General features: G+C 36.4%; 1 protein-coding gene across 3 annotated transcripts in view; it reads right to left on the bottom strand.

Annotated features, from left to right (window-relative positions):
- The window catches only part of erbb4b (erb-b2 receptor tyrosine kinase 4b), a 210,448-nt gene that overhangs the window by 18,489 nt on the left and 173,325 nt on the right, over window positions 1-18,634 (bottom strand). For all 3 annotated transcript variants that reach the window (XM_077580604.1, XM_077580603.1, XM_077580606.1), the window contains 2 exons: window positions 18,130-18,228; window positions 13,408-13,593 (listed from right to left, as the gene is read on the bottom strand). In XM_077580604.1, the coding sequence (XP_077436730.1) occupies window positions 13,408-13,593; window positions 18,130-18,228 (285 nt within the window). The remainder of the gene's footprint in view (window positions 1-13,407; window positions 13,594-18,129; window positions 18,229-18,634) is intronic.

The following is an 18,634-nucleotide window of genomic DNA, read 5'->3' on the forward strand; positions in this document are numbered from 1 at the left end:
AAAAAAAATATGGTTTTGTATACATATCAATATATAAATATGTATGGTATTAAAATGTAAAAACATTACCCCAGAATGACCAAATTCTTGACTATGCAAGACAGCAAGACATAAAATGGCTGTCACACCCCAAAATGATGTGGCATTTGTGACAGCCTGGCTGGGTGTTTAGTAAGGGATTTATTTAGACCCTAAGACAAACACAGATCAAACACTTGTAAGGTAGCCAAGGGTGGAATCCAGGCTGACACTGGATGGCCACGTCCTAGCTTGAGACAGCTAGCTATAGCTGTCATTAGCTCCCGTTGAGGGACTCCCTTCAAGCTAGCTGCAGTGCTTTCGGGATATATTTTTTCTTCTTCTCTCTTTGTTTACCTATGGTAAGCGTCTAAAGATAAAACAAAGAGGTAAATTACAATTTAACATTCTCAAAATTAAAGAGAAAATAAAAATACCTAAAATTTGTGACGAATGGAAAATGTCTACGTACAGAAAGAAAAAGCAGAACTGATCCTTGCGCACACCACATGTTGAAAATATTCACGGATGGAAAAATTGTGCATTCACCAAGGTAGTTTTTCTTTGAAAAGGCCCGTAACCAATTATTCATAAACCCGGCTACTCGTAAATCGAGTTTCTACTGCATTTGAACTACCTCATTTACTCATTCTTATAAAAGATGACAGTGTTTCTCGACGGCACCGGATGTTTGGTTTCTATTTCTGTGTGATCATATGACGAGTGAGCATTATTAGAAATTCGTGGCAACAGTGCAACGTTTGCCTGATGTAGCACATGCCTAATGAATGCTTTGGATATAAAAAGATCCCAGTGGGCATGGAAGAGGGTGAATCATTGTTTAAGGAATGAGGTGTGACAAATCAGACCAACGTGGAGGAGAAACAGAAAGGATTACACAATACTGATGAAAGCAGTATGCTTTTCTTTCAATTTGAACCACCATGTCAGACTGGATTTAAATAATGACTTTGGGGGACAGCTTAAATATGAAGCAGCAGACTAGGTAAGCAGAGGGTGCGAGGGGGAGACTTTGTCTTATATGCATTTATTCTCTCTGATGAATGCCAAATGCTGTAGACACTAGCAAGCCTACAGCACACATGCTATAATGGTGTTCCTACCGGTATGCGAGCATCACTATTTATGATATTTACAACTACAGTACAGTATACTCATTATATCTTAGTACTACTACTACTGAATACATTCTCATACCAATCATTCAGAAAATAAATGAAGTGTTCTGCTCAAGACCACACTATCCGAGATCAACAATTGCGCGGGACAAGAACTCACAGAGACCAAGACTTTTTGGGAGTCGAGAACAAAACAAGACAGTGATAAGCCAAAACCAAGACCATCAAAATGTGTTCTTCAGACATTGAGTGTTACAATACTAAAAATTACTAATCTATTTTCACAATAAATAACCATGGTTTGATATGTCCTCATGTAACCTCTTATATAAGGATATGTTGTTGTCCTGAACTGTTGTACAAGTCCAGGTGCCCAACAATCTGGGAATAAATTGTAGGAATCAACCTGGGAACTCTTCCTTGTTTATACTATAGTCCTCCCTGCTGTTTTCGAGGGTGCCTGGGAGAGGGCTTGGCCAGCCCGGTTTCTCACACTCACAACTTTTTGTTAACAAATAAAAGACGGAGCGGCACATGGTGTGGGTAGAGTCAGCTGTGGGATACGTACGATCGCCCAGCCGTTTTGCAGCTCGTTCTACCCGGACCGTCGGCTCTGCGGTCTAGAGTCAAGGTAAGCGCTGATGATGATCATATTAATAATATGTATTATAATCGTGTTGATTGCTGTTTGCTGGGAATAAAAGGCACATTTGTTCTAGCACAGTATATGAGTCTGTGTGTATTCATTGTTACCGCCGATCACTCACGATCCTGCATAAAAATATAAAAGTAGTGTTTTCCAAAAAACAGTGGGTCAAGAAGAGAGTAGAACATCAACACAACATATGTACCAACAATGTCCACTTCTGAGCAAACCCAAAAAATCCAGAGAGTAATTTGAAGAAAGCCCAAAAATCAAGTCAACTATACAGTACTTTGACTCAAATTCAATCAGTCATCATTTTAATGTACATATTCTGTGGAGGCTTGCAACGTGACATAGTGGGCCGAACTATAGGCACGCCCCCTTTCTGCTCTGTTTGATGAAGGTTTATTAAAAGTTCAATGTGGAAGATCCCCTTTCGACCGGGTGGGAATTCCTGTCTCATTTCCAGCTAGATTGACTCACTGCCGTGGATTTTCCCACGCTGTCAAAACCCTTAAATTCACTATATATATTTTTTTTTTCCCAGGAGAGCTCAGTATTGTTCATTCGATTTGACATCATCATTGCGCTCTTTTTTTTTAAAAAAACCAAATTAAAAAAATTTAATAAATGTTTTTTTTTTATTATTATTATTATTTTTAAATATATATACATATATATACATATACACATATATATATATATATATATATTTTTTTTTATTTTTTTTGGTATGTGGGTGAGTATGTGTATGTGCGTGTGTGTGCGTGCATGCGTGCGAGTGTGTGTGTATTCATCAGTTCACCTAAAGCCCATTAAAAAAAATCCCATACTAATAATATAATATAATAATAAATTGCCAAATGCAGAAACATCAATGTAAGTTATCACGATGTAGTGGCTCTCGCTAACAGACAGAATTAAATAACCAGAATTATGTTAAAAAATTCTATATACGTAGACCATGTTTCTATAAATTTTGATATTTGGTTTTTATTTGAGGCAGATATTTTTTTCCATTAAAATGTGATTTATGAGGAGGTTAGACCATTGGTCGATATTCAGAGTTTGTTTATTTTTCCAGTTAACAAGAATTGTTTTTTTAGCGATAGTAAGGGCTACAAGTGTAAAGTGTAAAATTCACAATTCTAATGTTCCAATCAGTGTGTTCTGCAGTCAAGTCGTTTTTATATAAATAATGTTTGAAATGCTTATATTATTGAATCTTTAATATCAATAATATGTATATTGTAAGGCAAAAAAAAAAATAGACCACAATAACAAAGAGACCAGAAATGAACAATTACCCCAGAAGAAATGCAGATCAAAAAGCGAAATGACCAATGCCAGAGTGCACAGAATAATTTTTTGGTATGTGCGTGGTTCAGACCCACGCTCCATGATCCAGACATGTTTTGCGTCATGTTACTACTACTGAGTGGCTGCTGCCAGAATTCTGGTGCGCCAGGCCCCCGCAGGCACATTTGGGATCAGGTGGCACATTCAAACCACGAGCCAACAACGTGACCTTGTCCTGGAAAGGCCATTCGAGCCCAGTAATGGGGGCAGGAGGGACTTTTAGAGTGTTAGAGGAGGGAAAAGCATCAGACACCAGATGGATATGTTAATTCACTTGGCAACAGTAACGTACTAATACATATTTTTTCTGTTATTTTTTTTTTCTGTATTTGGGGCTCTTTCGTACGACAAGCTATCATCCATAAAAAGTTCCTTGAACAGAACGATAGGATTTTTGCGTTTTGCAAATCCCCACCATTACAGTTCTCCATGTTGGGTTTTGATCAGCAGTAAGAACACATGACTTCTTTTGAGCTTGACAACGAAGGGAGATTCTCGAATAAAGCAGAAAACATTATCTTAGGAAAACACTCAACATCAAAGATTCAGTGAGAAGCAGAGTACACAAGATGAAAAATAACAAAAGCTTTGTGGTGAAGTCAAGGTTTCTTTGGACCCCTCCAGAGAGGTTCTACCAAGGGTATCGCTGGGGTTAGAACAATACAAGCAATGTACATTTTCATAGACAAAGACAGCTCACCGAGTATATTTAATGGTTTTTATCACCCCGGCACAGAAAATTAAGACAATTGAGTTCTTAATCAATACAAGATTACAAGAAAATATCCAGGCTACGCAGCATGAACTTAATCAATGAATTTTGATTCAATTCAATACAATTTCACACGAATTACCCTCTACAAATGCACTGAACTACACTGTAGCTAATATGCGCAAAGTTTAAATGACAGAAAACTAGAGGGGAGGAACCATTTGGACTGTGACCCATCGCCGCCGCCACCGCTTTGAGAGAACGCTCTCAATAGTGCCCAGCTAAGGTTGCTCCAGCTCTCTAAGAGGTCTGCATGGACGCTCTCAAACTCCTTTAAAAACCCACAAGTTCCTTCATGTTCGAAATTAACCAGATCTTCATATGCAAAGAAAAACGCACGGTTGCTGTCACGAATGTCCAGCAAGAAATGCTAATGCCATCTAGTGGCAGAAAACTACAAATCAATGTTTCACACTCCTGTTTACAATACAGTACTGTTCATCTTTTTAACTTCAAATAACTTTACTATAAAATTAATGTATCATTTAACTAAAATATACAACCATATTTGTATTAGGTTAACATGTAAACTTTTATTTTAATTAATAAAAGTATGAAAAACTTGAAATTGTTGTTTTTTAGAGCAGATATAAATGTGCGATTAATCACACATTAATTATTGAAATAATTTAGTGTAACGTAAAAGTAATATGTATGTACAAAATACAGTGATGGCTCTGAAAGACATTTTTATATTTCTGTGGCAAAAGCTGTTTAAAAACTGTCACTATACAGTATTGTGTGTGTGTGTGTGTTTTTATTATTATTATTATTTTTTTTACAAAAAACACTAGACGCACTATGCATACTTAAACTTATGCCTTTACTAGTCACTCATCGTTTCTTAACATTTTCAGACCACAAGCATTTCTAGGTCAGTCAATGGTTTTATTGGGTATTCTAATGAGAGAAAAACAAGTGTATTCATATTTTGGCCTAGTTGTGGCACTGTTATTGTCCCACCAATATAAATCACATAACTATTGTTAGTGTATCAGGTCAGTGTTTTTACTTTACTACTACTTTATGTTTTCCTTCTCAAATTCTTCTGGGCATATGAAACACCTTCAACACATTATTGCATTAGGACCTACAACATGTGGCAGCTTATGTTAAACTAAAGCCATTTGCCTTGATACATACACATATGTAAATACATACACATATGACATATTTGGAGAGAAGCGATGTTCTGCCAACGTGCGCAGGAATGTGACATTCTTAATCACATTGGTTGCACATTGGGTGTCTGTCACAAGCTGAGGTTATGACGAATGTCGCCGACTGTTTGAGACAGAAGCTATTTACAGCTGTTCTAATTTCTTCCGAGACGGGGACTGCTCCCTCTCTGCCGAGTTATTCGCCTTCTTGTGTTCAAGTGTAGGCAGCCCATTTCTGTTTGTGCTTTCCAGTGAGGCAGCGTGGGGATGGCCTCGGGTTGTTTGCAACGGGGCAGATGAGCTGAAACACACTCTGCTTGCAAACATTCACTGTACCTGTTCGGAACAATAATGTTTTCCCATAGGATGTCCTTTAACTCTTTGACTGCCAGACGTTTTCAGAAAAGGGATGCCGTGGGTGCCAGCCGATTTAAGCATTTTGACTGATCTTTCAAGGTCCACAGAATATTATGTGTTTGGACTATGGAAACACACATACTACCAAATGAAAGATTGGACTCTCATCTTTCATCAGAAAAAAAAGTTTGTTTCTACCTTATTCCGTTTTTTCAGTAATCAACAATAGAAAATGGTTAGTTTCACCTGTTTTGAAACAAACGTCTTAACGTCTTTGGCACTCCTCCATAGGATTTTACTAAACGTTATTTAACGTTTTTGGCAGTCAAAGAGTTAAATGAGAGATATATCTTGTAGTAGTAGATATCACAAAAGTAGTTTGTGCAAGGCACTATACATACTTACAAAGTGTAGCCGCAGTCTATCAGTCATTATTCGGCTTTTCCCAAAACAAAAAAAACTAATCATTTTGAATGATGCCTGACAACACTGTCAATGTAGTCATCGATCTGTCAGTGTTCAAGTTGTCACACTACCTTATTCAAGATGCTTGAGGTGGCTGGGAACAAAGCTGACGCTGGGTCACAATTTTTTGCAAGTTTCAGTAGATTTTTGATCATTGTCCTGGGCTAACAGAATACAAAACATACTCTCTATGCAATTTGGGAAACGTGGCAAAATGCAGGCCATCTTTTCAGGTAAAGCAACCATCTGAGCAGTCTGAAATGCATCTGTTTATATGACAGATGCACATCTTAAACATTTCTTGACAATAATATGTTATATGTGACCTCAATTAACCTGTTATTGTATTAATAAAGAAATAAGTAAAAACATACAACAAATAAGGGGTAGGACAAAATAAGTTTTCAACTTCTTCCTACTCCCTTTTGAACATATAAACCGTGACTAATGCTTGTATAAGTTTTTTTTCTCTTCTTTTAGATCTTTATTTTATTTTTCTGGTACTTGTTTACATGCTTATATGTTCAATAAACAAATCAATCAACCAATCACTTGTCTAAACATGACATTCTGATTAATATTACATTTGTGGAATATGAGTTATGCAGCAAAAGTCACCCATTTTTAATCCATCTCAGGGGGGGCGGCCATTTTGCCACTTGCTGTCGAGTAAAAATGACATCACAGTTGCTCAGGTCTCAGGGAACAACCAATCACAGCTCAGCTTCAGAAAAGAGATGAGCTGTGGTTGCCTGAGACCTGAGCAGATCTGATGTCATTTTCCCTCGACAACAAGTGGCAAAATGACCTTCTGATATTGATAAAAAAAAAAAAAAAACTATTGGATTTTGCTGCTTAGCACTTACAGGTGGCAGATTGACGGAATGCCCATGTCTAAATATTGTTGACATATTGCAGGTGAGTGCGGGAAGCTCGAGATAAGCCGATGTCAAGAAGAGAGAATAAATATTCTACAGCTTCCTCCTCTGAGCCTCGGGATGTGTCACTGTATACGTGCCTGGATGGAGGATTGCGAGTGCGTGAGACCTTTATAGCCAAGTTCACTCATACAATTTTTAAATGTCTTTGTTGAAAAAAAAAAAAAAATAAATAACAATGCCAAACGGATTCGCCAATTAGGGAAACTGAGCAGTTTGGTGTCATTTGCTAAGCGATGCACTCCAAAACAACCTTGAGCTCTGACAATTCAACAAAGCATCACGGGGGGATTTTTGAAAAGAGCTGCAAGCTTTGAAAAGATACCATTTAAGGTTTTTAGATATGCTTGAAAATGAACCTTCGCAAACAAGTGTCCACGGACCCGGGCGTGGAGAGCCTGGAAAGAGGCAAAACTAAATTACTTTTCAAGGAGACAATTCATGTAGAACACATTTGAATAATTAATTAAGTTGCGAAACATATGACCTGAGTGTGAAGGTTATGGTTTTCATGTGATTTTGTTCCATAAGCACAAGAGATGGCCATAATGCCTATTCATTAATCAGTGAAAAATTACTGAACTTTTTGGCAAATAACGTCTCCCTTTGTTGATCATTGTTTTTCATTTTTCTTGGACGGGTTGAGCCTGTTAAGTAAAAAATGTTATTGCTCTGTACTTGTGCATATGCAATGACAATAAATATATTACAGATGCAATACAGACGCTCCCCTACTTACGAACATTCGAGTTACGAACAACGGTACATACGAACATGTCTGCGCGCATGCGCGCATGTCAAAAAATGTTCGGAAAGAGATGCTGTAAGTTAGATTTTGTATTGCGCACCTTTTTCCGAGTACTGTGTAGTGCTTCTTTCCGCCGCTAATACCGACGCTTGGCGCTGTGAGAGCTCACCCAGCATTGGAGGCTCAGCAACGTGTCGAGGAGGAGGAAGAAGAAGAAACGCCTGTCGCTCATAGATAAAGCCATCGCACTCTTCGAGCAGCAAGACCCAAATATTGAACGTTGCACAAAGGTTGCAAATCAATTGAATGATGCCATACAGTGCTACCGCATCATTTATGATGAAAAAAGAAGAAAACTGTGCAATCGTCGTTAGATCGCTTCTTTCGGCCAGTTTCTAGTAAATCCTCCAAGGAAGATACTCATCAACCCTCATCTTCTTCTCCGCGACCCTCAACTTCTTCCTACATTGAAGTTACGGAGGAGGAAGTAACTTTTGAAGCCCATTCCAGCGACGATGAAGAACCTCTCATGATATAAAATCCTCCTCTTCCTCCTCCTCCTCCTCCATCAAATCCTTAAGCATCGAGTACATCTTCCAAAAGTAAGTTAAACTTCATTTTATGTATCTTATTACGTACATGTACATACTGTGTGTGTCTCTCGCTCTCTCTCTCTAACATACGTAGTACAGTACTGTACGTATTCTCTTTAAACATAAATTATAATACAAAATATAGCACTGAAGCAACTTACGAACAAATTCACCCTACGAACGATCGCTCGGAACGTAACTCGTTCGTAAGTTGGGGAGCGTCTGTAATGAAGAATACAAAGAAGAAAAGGACACTGCACATTGTGAAACCTGCTGTGGGCTTGGTTATGTTCTTTGGCTGCTCTGAAGCTGATGAGCTTGATTTACATCCAATTAACCACTTTTGGAAGGAATTGAAACAGATGCAGTATGGACAAGGCACTCTTCAAACTTGAGACAATTGGGCTGAAATATGCAGTATGCGCTCAAGTTTCATTGCGTTGATTTAAGTGTTTGAATGCACAAACTCAAGAGAATGTTAAAATGCTAAGGGTTATGAATAATGCTGTGGCTGTGTGCACCAATACAAATTTGGAGCAAAAGCTAAAAAACAAAACAAAAAAAAAACCTCATTACAATGATTAACAACTGTAATTCTGTAGTAGATACTGTACTTAAAAGGCTTACACGCCAATTCATCATGTAAGCGACTTGTACTCATACAATGCCCTACCTCATCCTTTCACATGTGCACTTTGTGTATATATATAATGTGTGTTTGGACAAGACAGTGACAGACTGGTTTGAGATACAGTAATAACATATCTCCGCAACAGTGAGTTAGTGCAGGACTAATCTGTGTTTCTTTCTCTACCTTTTTGTTACCGTTGTGGGGAATCCTACGAGATGGGCTCACAGAGAGCAGGACTCAATTAAGAGAATTTAGTGGCGAGCTGGGGTGTACTATACAGATTGATGCAATGAGAATTGTAAAGATAGCAAGTCACCAGAGTGTTTGTAACCCTACGACTGCCATCACTCGTCGCAATCATAGACCGCGTCTCCACCAGGCAGTGCCATTTAGTTTAGCTTGCCAGAGGAACGATAAACCCTAATGTAGTGTCTTTTCACCGAGGGGTGGAAATAGCTGTGTGCGCTATGTATAGTATATTGTATGGCATCACAGCAGAGCAACCAATCAATAGACTGCAGTTTAACTTGATTGCTGGAAAACATTCTTTCCAGCGATCTACCACTGTACGGTGGATAGGTGGTTTCTGGAGGAAAACCAGAATCTGAAAACACCTGAACTGCATGAACCAAAGTTCAGGACAGATTTTTTAGGATTTCTGGTTGACAAGCTGCTTTATTTAAACCAGCTGAATTTTGATCTGCAAAGGTAAGTTTGCCAAGACCGAGTGCAAATATACGTACACTATAATAATAAAAAAAAAATATATATATATATATAATCTTCAACCATTAACATTACATCATTAAAGAGAGCAAGCCACTTTAGATTGGTCAATCATTTATAAAAAGCCCATTTTTTATTTTTGTTATATATATTTTTTAATATGAAATTTATCAAATTGTAACTTTTTTTTAATTTTTTTTTTTTTTATAGAAATACAGTATGTGCTGGTACTTCTTACCAAGTGTTCAACCAGCCACCATTAGTAAAAAAAAAAAAAAAAAAAATAGACAATTTGATTCTACCTGCCGAGCCCTCTCTTTCAAATCAAAAACATCTTTCAAGCACATATTTTCCCATGAGAACAAAGCTACCCTTGTCCAAAATTCTGAAGTCTTACTTATGCAGCAATGAGAGACCACCACTAAAAAAGCTTCAGACAAAAAATACTTTGGGAATACCAGCTGAATTTTGATCTGCAAAGGAAGTTTGCCAAGACCGAGTGCAAATATACGTACACTATAATAATAATAATAAAAAAATAAAAAAAAATAAAAAAAATATATATATATATCTAATCTTCAACCATTAACATTACATCATTAAAGGGAGCAAGCCACTTTAGATTGGTCAATCATTTATAAAAGTAACACCCATTTTTTTTTATAGGAAATTTATCAAATTGTGACTTATTTGTGACCTACTTTTTTTTTTTTTTTTTTTTTTAATAGAAATACAGTATGTGCTGGTACTTCTTACCAAGTGTTGCTATAACAAATCAGCCAACCAGCCACCATTATAAAAAAAAAAAAAAAAGACAATTTGATTCTACCTTCTGAGCCCTCTCTTTCAAATGAAATACATCTTCCAAGCACATATTTTCCCAGAAGAACAAAGCTACCCTTGTCCAAAATTCTGAAGTTTTACTTATGCAGCAATGAGAGACCACCACTAAAAAAAGCTTCAGACAAAAAATACTTTGGGAATACAAATGGGGTGCAAGCATTAGTGAGAGCTGGAACAAGAGCAAAGGATTTAGGGAGACACTTGTTGACGATATCAAATGCGTGTGTGTCTGCATAGTAGTAGAGCAAGTTGCTGTTGATAGACTTCCACACCAACATAGCAGCACAGCAAACGGTATAACGAAGAGAATTATATTACAGTTCATGTGTTCTTTTTTTTTTTAGTCACTAATCGCTGTTTTGAAAAATAATCACTAAAGGGGTTGAATAAGTCACTAAATTGGCAACACTGACTGTGTTTTTGTAATTCACTGCCATGTTGTTAGTGCTAACGGCGGACACCAGTGAGGATGCGCTTTGTACTAAGGAGGCCGCTAATTAAAAATCGTTTCAAGGAATTAACTAAATCTTTAAAATCAATTAAGGGCCCAGCCCTCGGTGGCAGTTGCACGGCTTATTACAGTACTGCGCAAGATGAAGTTTTGTAACTTATTCAGTTTTGTTTGTAGCAATAAAAGATACACATGCTCGAAAACACATGCTGCCAATACTGCCCCCAAAATATTTTTGCATAATAAACACTACAGTATGTATAAAAATATAATTTCACATATGGGTTTAGGATATATTTTCAAATAGTCTTTCATCAATAAAATTTCATTTTTTTCTTCAGTAAAAATTTATATTCTTAATTGTGCATTACCGCCACACTGAACCAGACTTTTTTTTTTTTGGACATTTTCAAGTGCTGGAATTACCAAGGTGGAGTAAACATTTTTGATCTATGTAATATGTTTCATCTGAACGTACTTACAAATACATTGAAATATATTTTCGAACATGCTTGTAGGCTTGCACATGTGCAAGTAAAAAAAAAAAAGCAAATTTTTTTAGCATTCAACCTACATGACACCAATACGCTTTAATACATTAATGTTATTATTCTTCACTTTTATGGTTTATTATTATCTACTGTGCATGATTTCCATTCAGACTTTTTTCATTTTTAGCATTTTTTTTTTTTTGCATTTAGCCTATACGTAAGTTTATGCACCGTGGCATTATGGGAAAAAAATGCTAACATGCTAAGTTTTTAGTATTTAGCCTGCAAGTATGTTTAAAGGTATATAAATTATGTTTAAAGTTATATAAATTACATCTGAACGTACTTGCCAATATTAACGTATTTGTCTGTCAAAAATGTTTACACCCAATTGGCAATTCCACACTTCCATGCCCTCTAATTATTATTTAAACATGCAATTTATTTAGAAAATATATGCTGTAAAATAGTTGCATATGGTTGATTTGACAGTGTATAATCTATCCCTTGTTATATACCGTATTCTACAAAGGTCCATGTGTCGCACTCAATTATCATGAAAACGCTAATAAAAAAAAAAAAGAAAAAAAAAAAAGGTCAAATTAATGCTAAAACCCACAGACCAAGCAAACATAACAAGAAAAGTGTGACAAGACTTTAAAGCACAGTGTAGAAAGGAGATGTAGCAAGATAAAACAGAATAAAATAAAGCCTTGCATACATCACAGCGCTGATAAATCTGCTCATTAGTACATCTCTTGAGGTGGTGATCATTATGAAGTATGGTGTTGGTGACAGAGGGGGAGCACAGGGAGTTACCTCTGGCAGTCAAGTTCTGTCACTTGGAAGAGACCAGAGTACATAAACATCAGGGGATCCAAACACAACTTGATGAGGAGTCCACAACAAAGATAATGACATTTTCTGTAATGTGTCTTGGTTGCATTTCATTTGTGAATGTATATATTCTGTAATATGTCATGTGACTTCTGACCACACTAAAGGGCTATATTCTCCCGTTTAGTGTGTATCTGTATGCATAGAACAAATTGAAGTGAATTGGAAATTTCCACAGCCAGAAAAGTGCCACTGTGCACCTTTTCCCTCTTACACAGATGGGACAATATGAAACTCGGTCCCAGAAGTTGTACCCATATTAAAAATAATACAAAAATGCACAGTTAGGTCTGTGGATCTCACTCTGCTTCATCTATCCTTCCTTTCCTCAGTCTCTCCTTTGGTCTCTTGAGGTCTCCCTAATTTGTTAGAATTTAGATGTTTCTGGGGTTGGTGAAAGACATTTTCCTTTCTTTTCTTTGATCCTTCCTCGGGTCACCTGACAACCTCACGACTCTAGCTGGATTCTGAAGTATTCGGTTTAGGTGAACGGTATGGGATTTTTTAAGAGGCTTTAGGTGAATTAATGAGTACACGCACATACAAAATAAAAATAATAATAAGAAAAAAGAGAGAGAGAGAGCAATGATGATGATGACATGTCGAATCGTTAAAATTACCGAATGAACAATACTGAGCTCTCGCAAGAAAAAAAAAAAAGCACACTTAAAACAGAAGAAAACACAGTAAATAATACAAAATCATCCCGCTTTCATGTGTAATAAAATCTCCATGTTAACAACTGTTCACAGCAGGCAAACAATATATTTATTCATGTATAGCTGCGTTCACTCACTTTGCCAAAGAGAGATCTGCTTAATATTTGTGTTACACAGCGTGGGGGGAATGTAATGTACAGTAGTACAGTGTGATGGTAAGTAAGTAATTTGATGGGTTAGGATTTCTCAAAGGAAGGTCACCATAGTACCACTGCCTGCATCTTATTTAACCAGCATGAAAATAAAAATATTTTTAAAAATATTTAAAAAAAATATTCAATACATTGATCAGTGAATGGAATAATCAGCAGTCAGCATAAAAAAAAAAAAAAACATAATTTACAACGACAACGATACTCCAAACCGCAATTTCAACTCATCAATCTACAGAATTGACCCAACCAAGTTAAACATAACGCACTGAACCTAAAAATGCAGCCGCTTATACATTTACCTTGGCAATCTGGACACACCAGTTGAGCAGCAGCTGGGATCCAATGTTGTCCTTATGCTCGTAGACGTAGTCGAGAAGGCACCCGTGAGGCATGAGTTGCGTAACCAGCTGGATGGTGGGACTCAGGCAGACCCCCAGCAGACGCACCAGGTGAGGGTGCTCCATGCTGGCCATGATCAGGGCCTCCTGAAAGACACACATTTGCAACTTCTGGTACGTGGAGGAAAGGAAACATGTAAGCAGAGGTGGGTGGGTATTAATGTGTTACATTTACTCTGTTATAGTTACTCGGTAACTTTTTGGATAAATTGTGCTTAATTGCTTCTTGCGATCCATTTGGTCTTGGTTCATCAACAAGGTTTCCTCCTTGGCCGCTATAACCACTTGTAATGTTTGATTTTGTATCACCCCCCCCCCCCCCCCCTAAAATGGCACATGAGCACACAACGATTTCTGTGTAAATGGAGGCTTTAAATGGAAAATGTTTAAAAATTATTTATCTTGGTTTCATTTTTCTTTAACATTATAAAAATCTGGCACTTGCACAGGGGTGTGTAGACTTTTTAGATCCACTGTACCCTTGTCTTGGTGTGCCTATTGTGCTGTTTAACAAGTGGGAACTAAATAGTATAAGATTAATTTGCTTTCATTAGTTATTTTATAAACGTTTTTTATTTTTTATTTCCTGATTTTATTTATTATTGTATTCGGTTAAGTGCTATTGTTCGGCAATATCTTTTATTATTTGACGTTCATGCTCAGATTAAAAAACAAACAAATCCGAAGTTACTCATCAGTTACTCAGTATTTGAGTACTTTTTCTTCAACAAGTATTTTTTTACTCTGACTCAAGTAATTATTTTGGAGGACTACGTTCACAATACTCTTATTTGAGTAACATTTTTGACCACTTCTAGGGATGTCACGAATGATAACGCCAATATTGTTATATTGCGATGTTAAAACTGCCACGATATCTTTGTCACCATGTCACAATACTGAAAGCAGCACATCTGTTAAAAAGGCGAGGTTGTATTCCATTTGTGCAGCTTCAGCACCCTCTGGTGGTTAGTTTATGAGTGCAGTTTAATTTTAATTTGGCATGTTTTTGGCCAACTACGCTTATTGGTTAATTGTCTTTTGTTTGTTTCTTTTTTTTTTTGCTAATATGAGTTTTTATTTGTTTTTACAATATCATGAGTTTTTATGCAGTATGATGAGCTTTTTTAATATCACCAAACTCCCCACAATATTGTGATAAATACCGTATCATGAGGTTCATATTGTGACAATTAGCATATTTGTGACCTTTGGATATCATTACAACCCTACCCACTTCTGGATGTACTGTAGGTGATACCTCATTAAAAAAATCACACATTATTTTATAATTCCTACAGAAGCTTTGTTTTTGTTCATTTTGTATCTGGCATTTATAAAGTACTGTACCATTGTTTTCTACAAAAAAGCAGAGTTTAACTTTTTTGGTCATCAGTAAATGTTATGCACATGAAACAGGCACTTTTTGGGGGGTAAATATTGGTCATTTTATAATTGTGTGAAAGAGAAGTAGAAGCAGAAGTTGAAAGACTCACAGAACACTCGAAGAACGTTCACCCTGTTTACAAGTACAGAGTTCACTGGAAAAGATCACAGGGCTCCTTATTCTGTTTAAGGCTCAAGTTTCTCATGAAGCAGCAAGTGGCAAGGTTCCACTCAAGTCAAAAAGTGGAGAATTTTATTTGATCAAAGTGGCTGGCTGTACCACAGAATTATTTGCCTTTTTTTTAATGTAATAAATGCACAAGTAAAGAATTTGCCCACAATAGCACTAAACTATGTGCTATATGTTTCTGACAACACACACACACACACACGTATATACGTGTACAGTACCAGTGTACTGTGTCTACAGGGGTTATGGGTTAATTCATCACTAGACAAGATTGTAGTACAACACACATGCAGTACACAATCCTGTTAATGTGTTTTTGTGCGTATCAGGCAGACATCATATACGACACATCTTGTAAAGCTCCAGTGAACATCAACAGGAGTGATATCACAGAAGAGGATTAAAACGTTGCAAGTATCACAAGGCTTGGATAATAAGATGATGCAGAGATTGAACTAACATGTCATTTTTTTCCCATTATATTCAGATAACCTAAATCCTAACCTGTGAGGACGATGTTGCTCTATTGTGGACAAAATGCAACATTGAGTTTTATTTTATTTGGGAGAACACAGTCACACAATTTATTTTGTTGGTTAACAATTACCTTGTTCACATTGAAGCCAATGTACAGCTTTAAAATAATAATAATAATAATAATTTCTAATTGTGCCTGCTAATTTACAAATATCCCAAAATTTATTCTGAAACTCTCTTCTATAAAAAACTAAAAACACGTTATTTATTAGCCTTAATTCAGGAGTGTTAAACTATTTTTTCAGGGGCTACTTTGAGCCAAATTTGACCTCAAGTGAGCGGCACCAGTATTTCCGTGGCCTGATAAGCTATAAATAATGACAGGTCGAAAATATAAATTCTTGGGGGTGCAAATTATTACATGTTCGGTCTAAAAAAAATGCCTTATATTATCTTATATTATCTTATATTTTTAGCCATTGACAAAAATGAGCGTGTAATTTTTCCATCAAATCCTGAATAACAGCCACATTTTAGAATATCATTTAAGAGGTCATCAATGCGCCCTCCAGTGGACCAAATAAGCAACAACAGCTAATTTTAGTGAAAAACTGCAGTTTGTGTTCTGTCCTCACAAGTCAGATTGGATCCCCTGATGGGCCACTTCTGGCCCACGGACCATATTTTTAACACCCCATGTTGACCTGTTTTTGTTGTCGTGTTCTCTACTGACATCACTTTGTGATGCCTTAAATTCAAAGATGAGTATATGTAGTATATTTTTTCGTGTTTACTTGCTTATTATACAGTATATGAGTGATACCTGGACATCAGGTTTGGCCTGAGTAATAACTAATTTATACAAGAGAAACATAATTAACTCTTTGACTGCCAGACGTTTTCAGAAAAGGGATGCCGTGGGTGCCAGCCGATTTTAAGCATTTTGACTGATCTTTCAAGGTCCATAGAAAATTAGGTGTTTGGACTATGGAAACACACATACTACCAAAAAAAGATTGGACTCTCATCTTTCATCAGAAAAAAAAACGTTTGTTTCTACCTTATTCCGTTTTTCAGTAATCGACAATAGAAAATGGTTAGTTTCACCTCTGTTTTGAAACAAACGTCTTTTAACGTCTTTGGCACTCCTCCATAGGATTTTACGAAACGTTATTTAACGTTTTTGGCAGTCAAAGAGTTAAGAAAGTCCCAGTGATTCAAACATAATGGGATATAATATCTGTCTCTTTGGTTTAAAAACATTTACTGTACATAGTAGGCATATGGCTATCCTACTATGCCCTCATAAAATCCTGTTTAGTCTCCCTTTCGGTTGCCAAGACAAGCTCTCAAAGCACACTGAGCATAAATTTGTACAAACACTGGGTATTCATCAAAGGCATCCTTTTGAACAGAGATGCTTGCACTAACACTTCCTCTTAGACCGCCAAAGTAAGTGTAAAAAAAAAAAAAAAAAACACACCAATGCAATTGGGTCGCTTTCTGTGTGTGTGTGTGCGTGCGCCAGGATGTGTATGTGTGCTAATGAGAGTCATTTCATCTGCATTGCATCATCGCTGGGTAATAAGCTTGAACTTTTTCAGTTTTCTTTTTGAAACAAGATGAACTGTTAATGTTCGAAAAATTTAATCTGGTGAAGGCACAGTGGGTATGAAAAGTCTACACACCCCTGTTCAAATGATTTGATGAATCTGATAAAGTTTGATAAATCAATTTAAAACCTTTAACACTACTAATATGACCTATAACCTTTACAACGCAATCAACTTTTTTCCAATGTTTTTGAGAAGTGCAGTGAAGTAAAAATAAACAGCTTTTTACAACTAGGGTGTTGCTGATTTCATAATTAACATACTTGTATTCAAAAACAGGATTTCATTTTGAATTAACAGTGCAGAACATGTACAATCAATGATTGATTATGATTCAGTTACTGGTTTGGTCCGTAACGTCCATCAGAAAATCGTCAAAAATCGTCATTGTTTTCCAAAATAAAAGCCAATGTTTACAAGTTTTTGACAATCAGTTTGCTCTCATTGACGACTACAGAAAACGGAGAATATTTTCTGTTGAGAGGATGTAATGGACAATTTTAAGTTCAACAAAATCTCTAAATGATTAACTGTCAAAATAGTTGATTAATTTGATAATCTATTAGTCGTCAATTAATTGCTTGATGTTGCACCTCTAGTTACAACGGCATAATCCGATACATGACACACATAAAAAATGTATGTTTTTAAAAAAAATACATATTTTGTAGTCTCAGAAATGGTATATTGCAAGGGTGTGGAACTGCACTGTGATGCTTTTTCTATTTATATATAATTTTGCTTCAAAAGTAGAAATGCTAATCACTATGACGATAAAACACAGCAAAACAAACCTAATCAAAAATGAGCATTACAATATTTCTAAATGGCAACATTTTGACAGCGATCTTGCTTTGGATCTCATTGAATTGTTCAGCTGCACCAAATAAAGCATCCCACGAGAAATCAATGTGCATTTAATACATAAAAACCTGTCATTGAATTGTATTGACTCACGTCCATGAACTCGACGTTTGCCTTGGGCCCTGTGGCTTCATTTAGGATTTTGATGGCTACAGGTATCTTCACCGTTTCACCTTCTGGAATCCAAATCCCCTACAAAAAAAGACAGGTTGAACAACAGAACATTAACAACAATTAAACACAGCTAATGTATGTGTACATTTTCAAACGCACTCCTTTCAGTTCATATAAATGAACAGCCATCTGGACAAAACTATTGGGACATTATAGCTACAGTCGATAAAAATAAAAGAACTAAATAGCTCATGCAGAAATTACACTGATAGCACATTAATGAACCGCGAAATTCTCAAATTTTACTTATTTGTTCCAAATATTATTTATGTACGCTACAGTCCTAAAAAATAATGTCTCTTTGTTTAATCATTCAATAGTGGTGTATAGTGACAAGCAAAACAATTACGTGCTCTGTGTATGTACTTTTTGTAAGACAACATTGCACTACACATTGACCATCACCCTAATGCCTGACTGTAAA

The sequence above is a fragment of the Vanacampus margaritifer genome, chromosome 11 (assembly GCF_051991255.1).
Source record: "Vanacampus margaritifer isolate UIUO_Vmar chromosome 11, RoL_Vmar_1.0, whole genome shotgun sequence".
Classification (NCBI taxonomy): Eukaryota; Metazoa; Chordata; class Actinopteri; order Syngnathiformes; family Syngnathidae; genus Vanacampus; species Vanacampus margaritifer.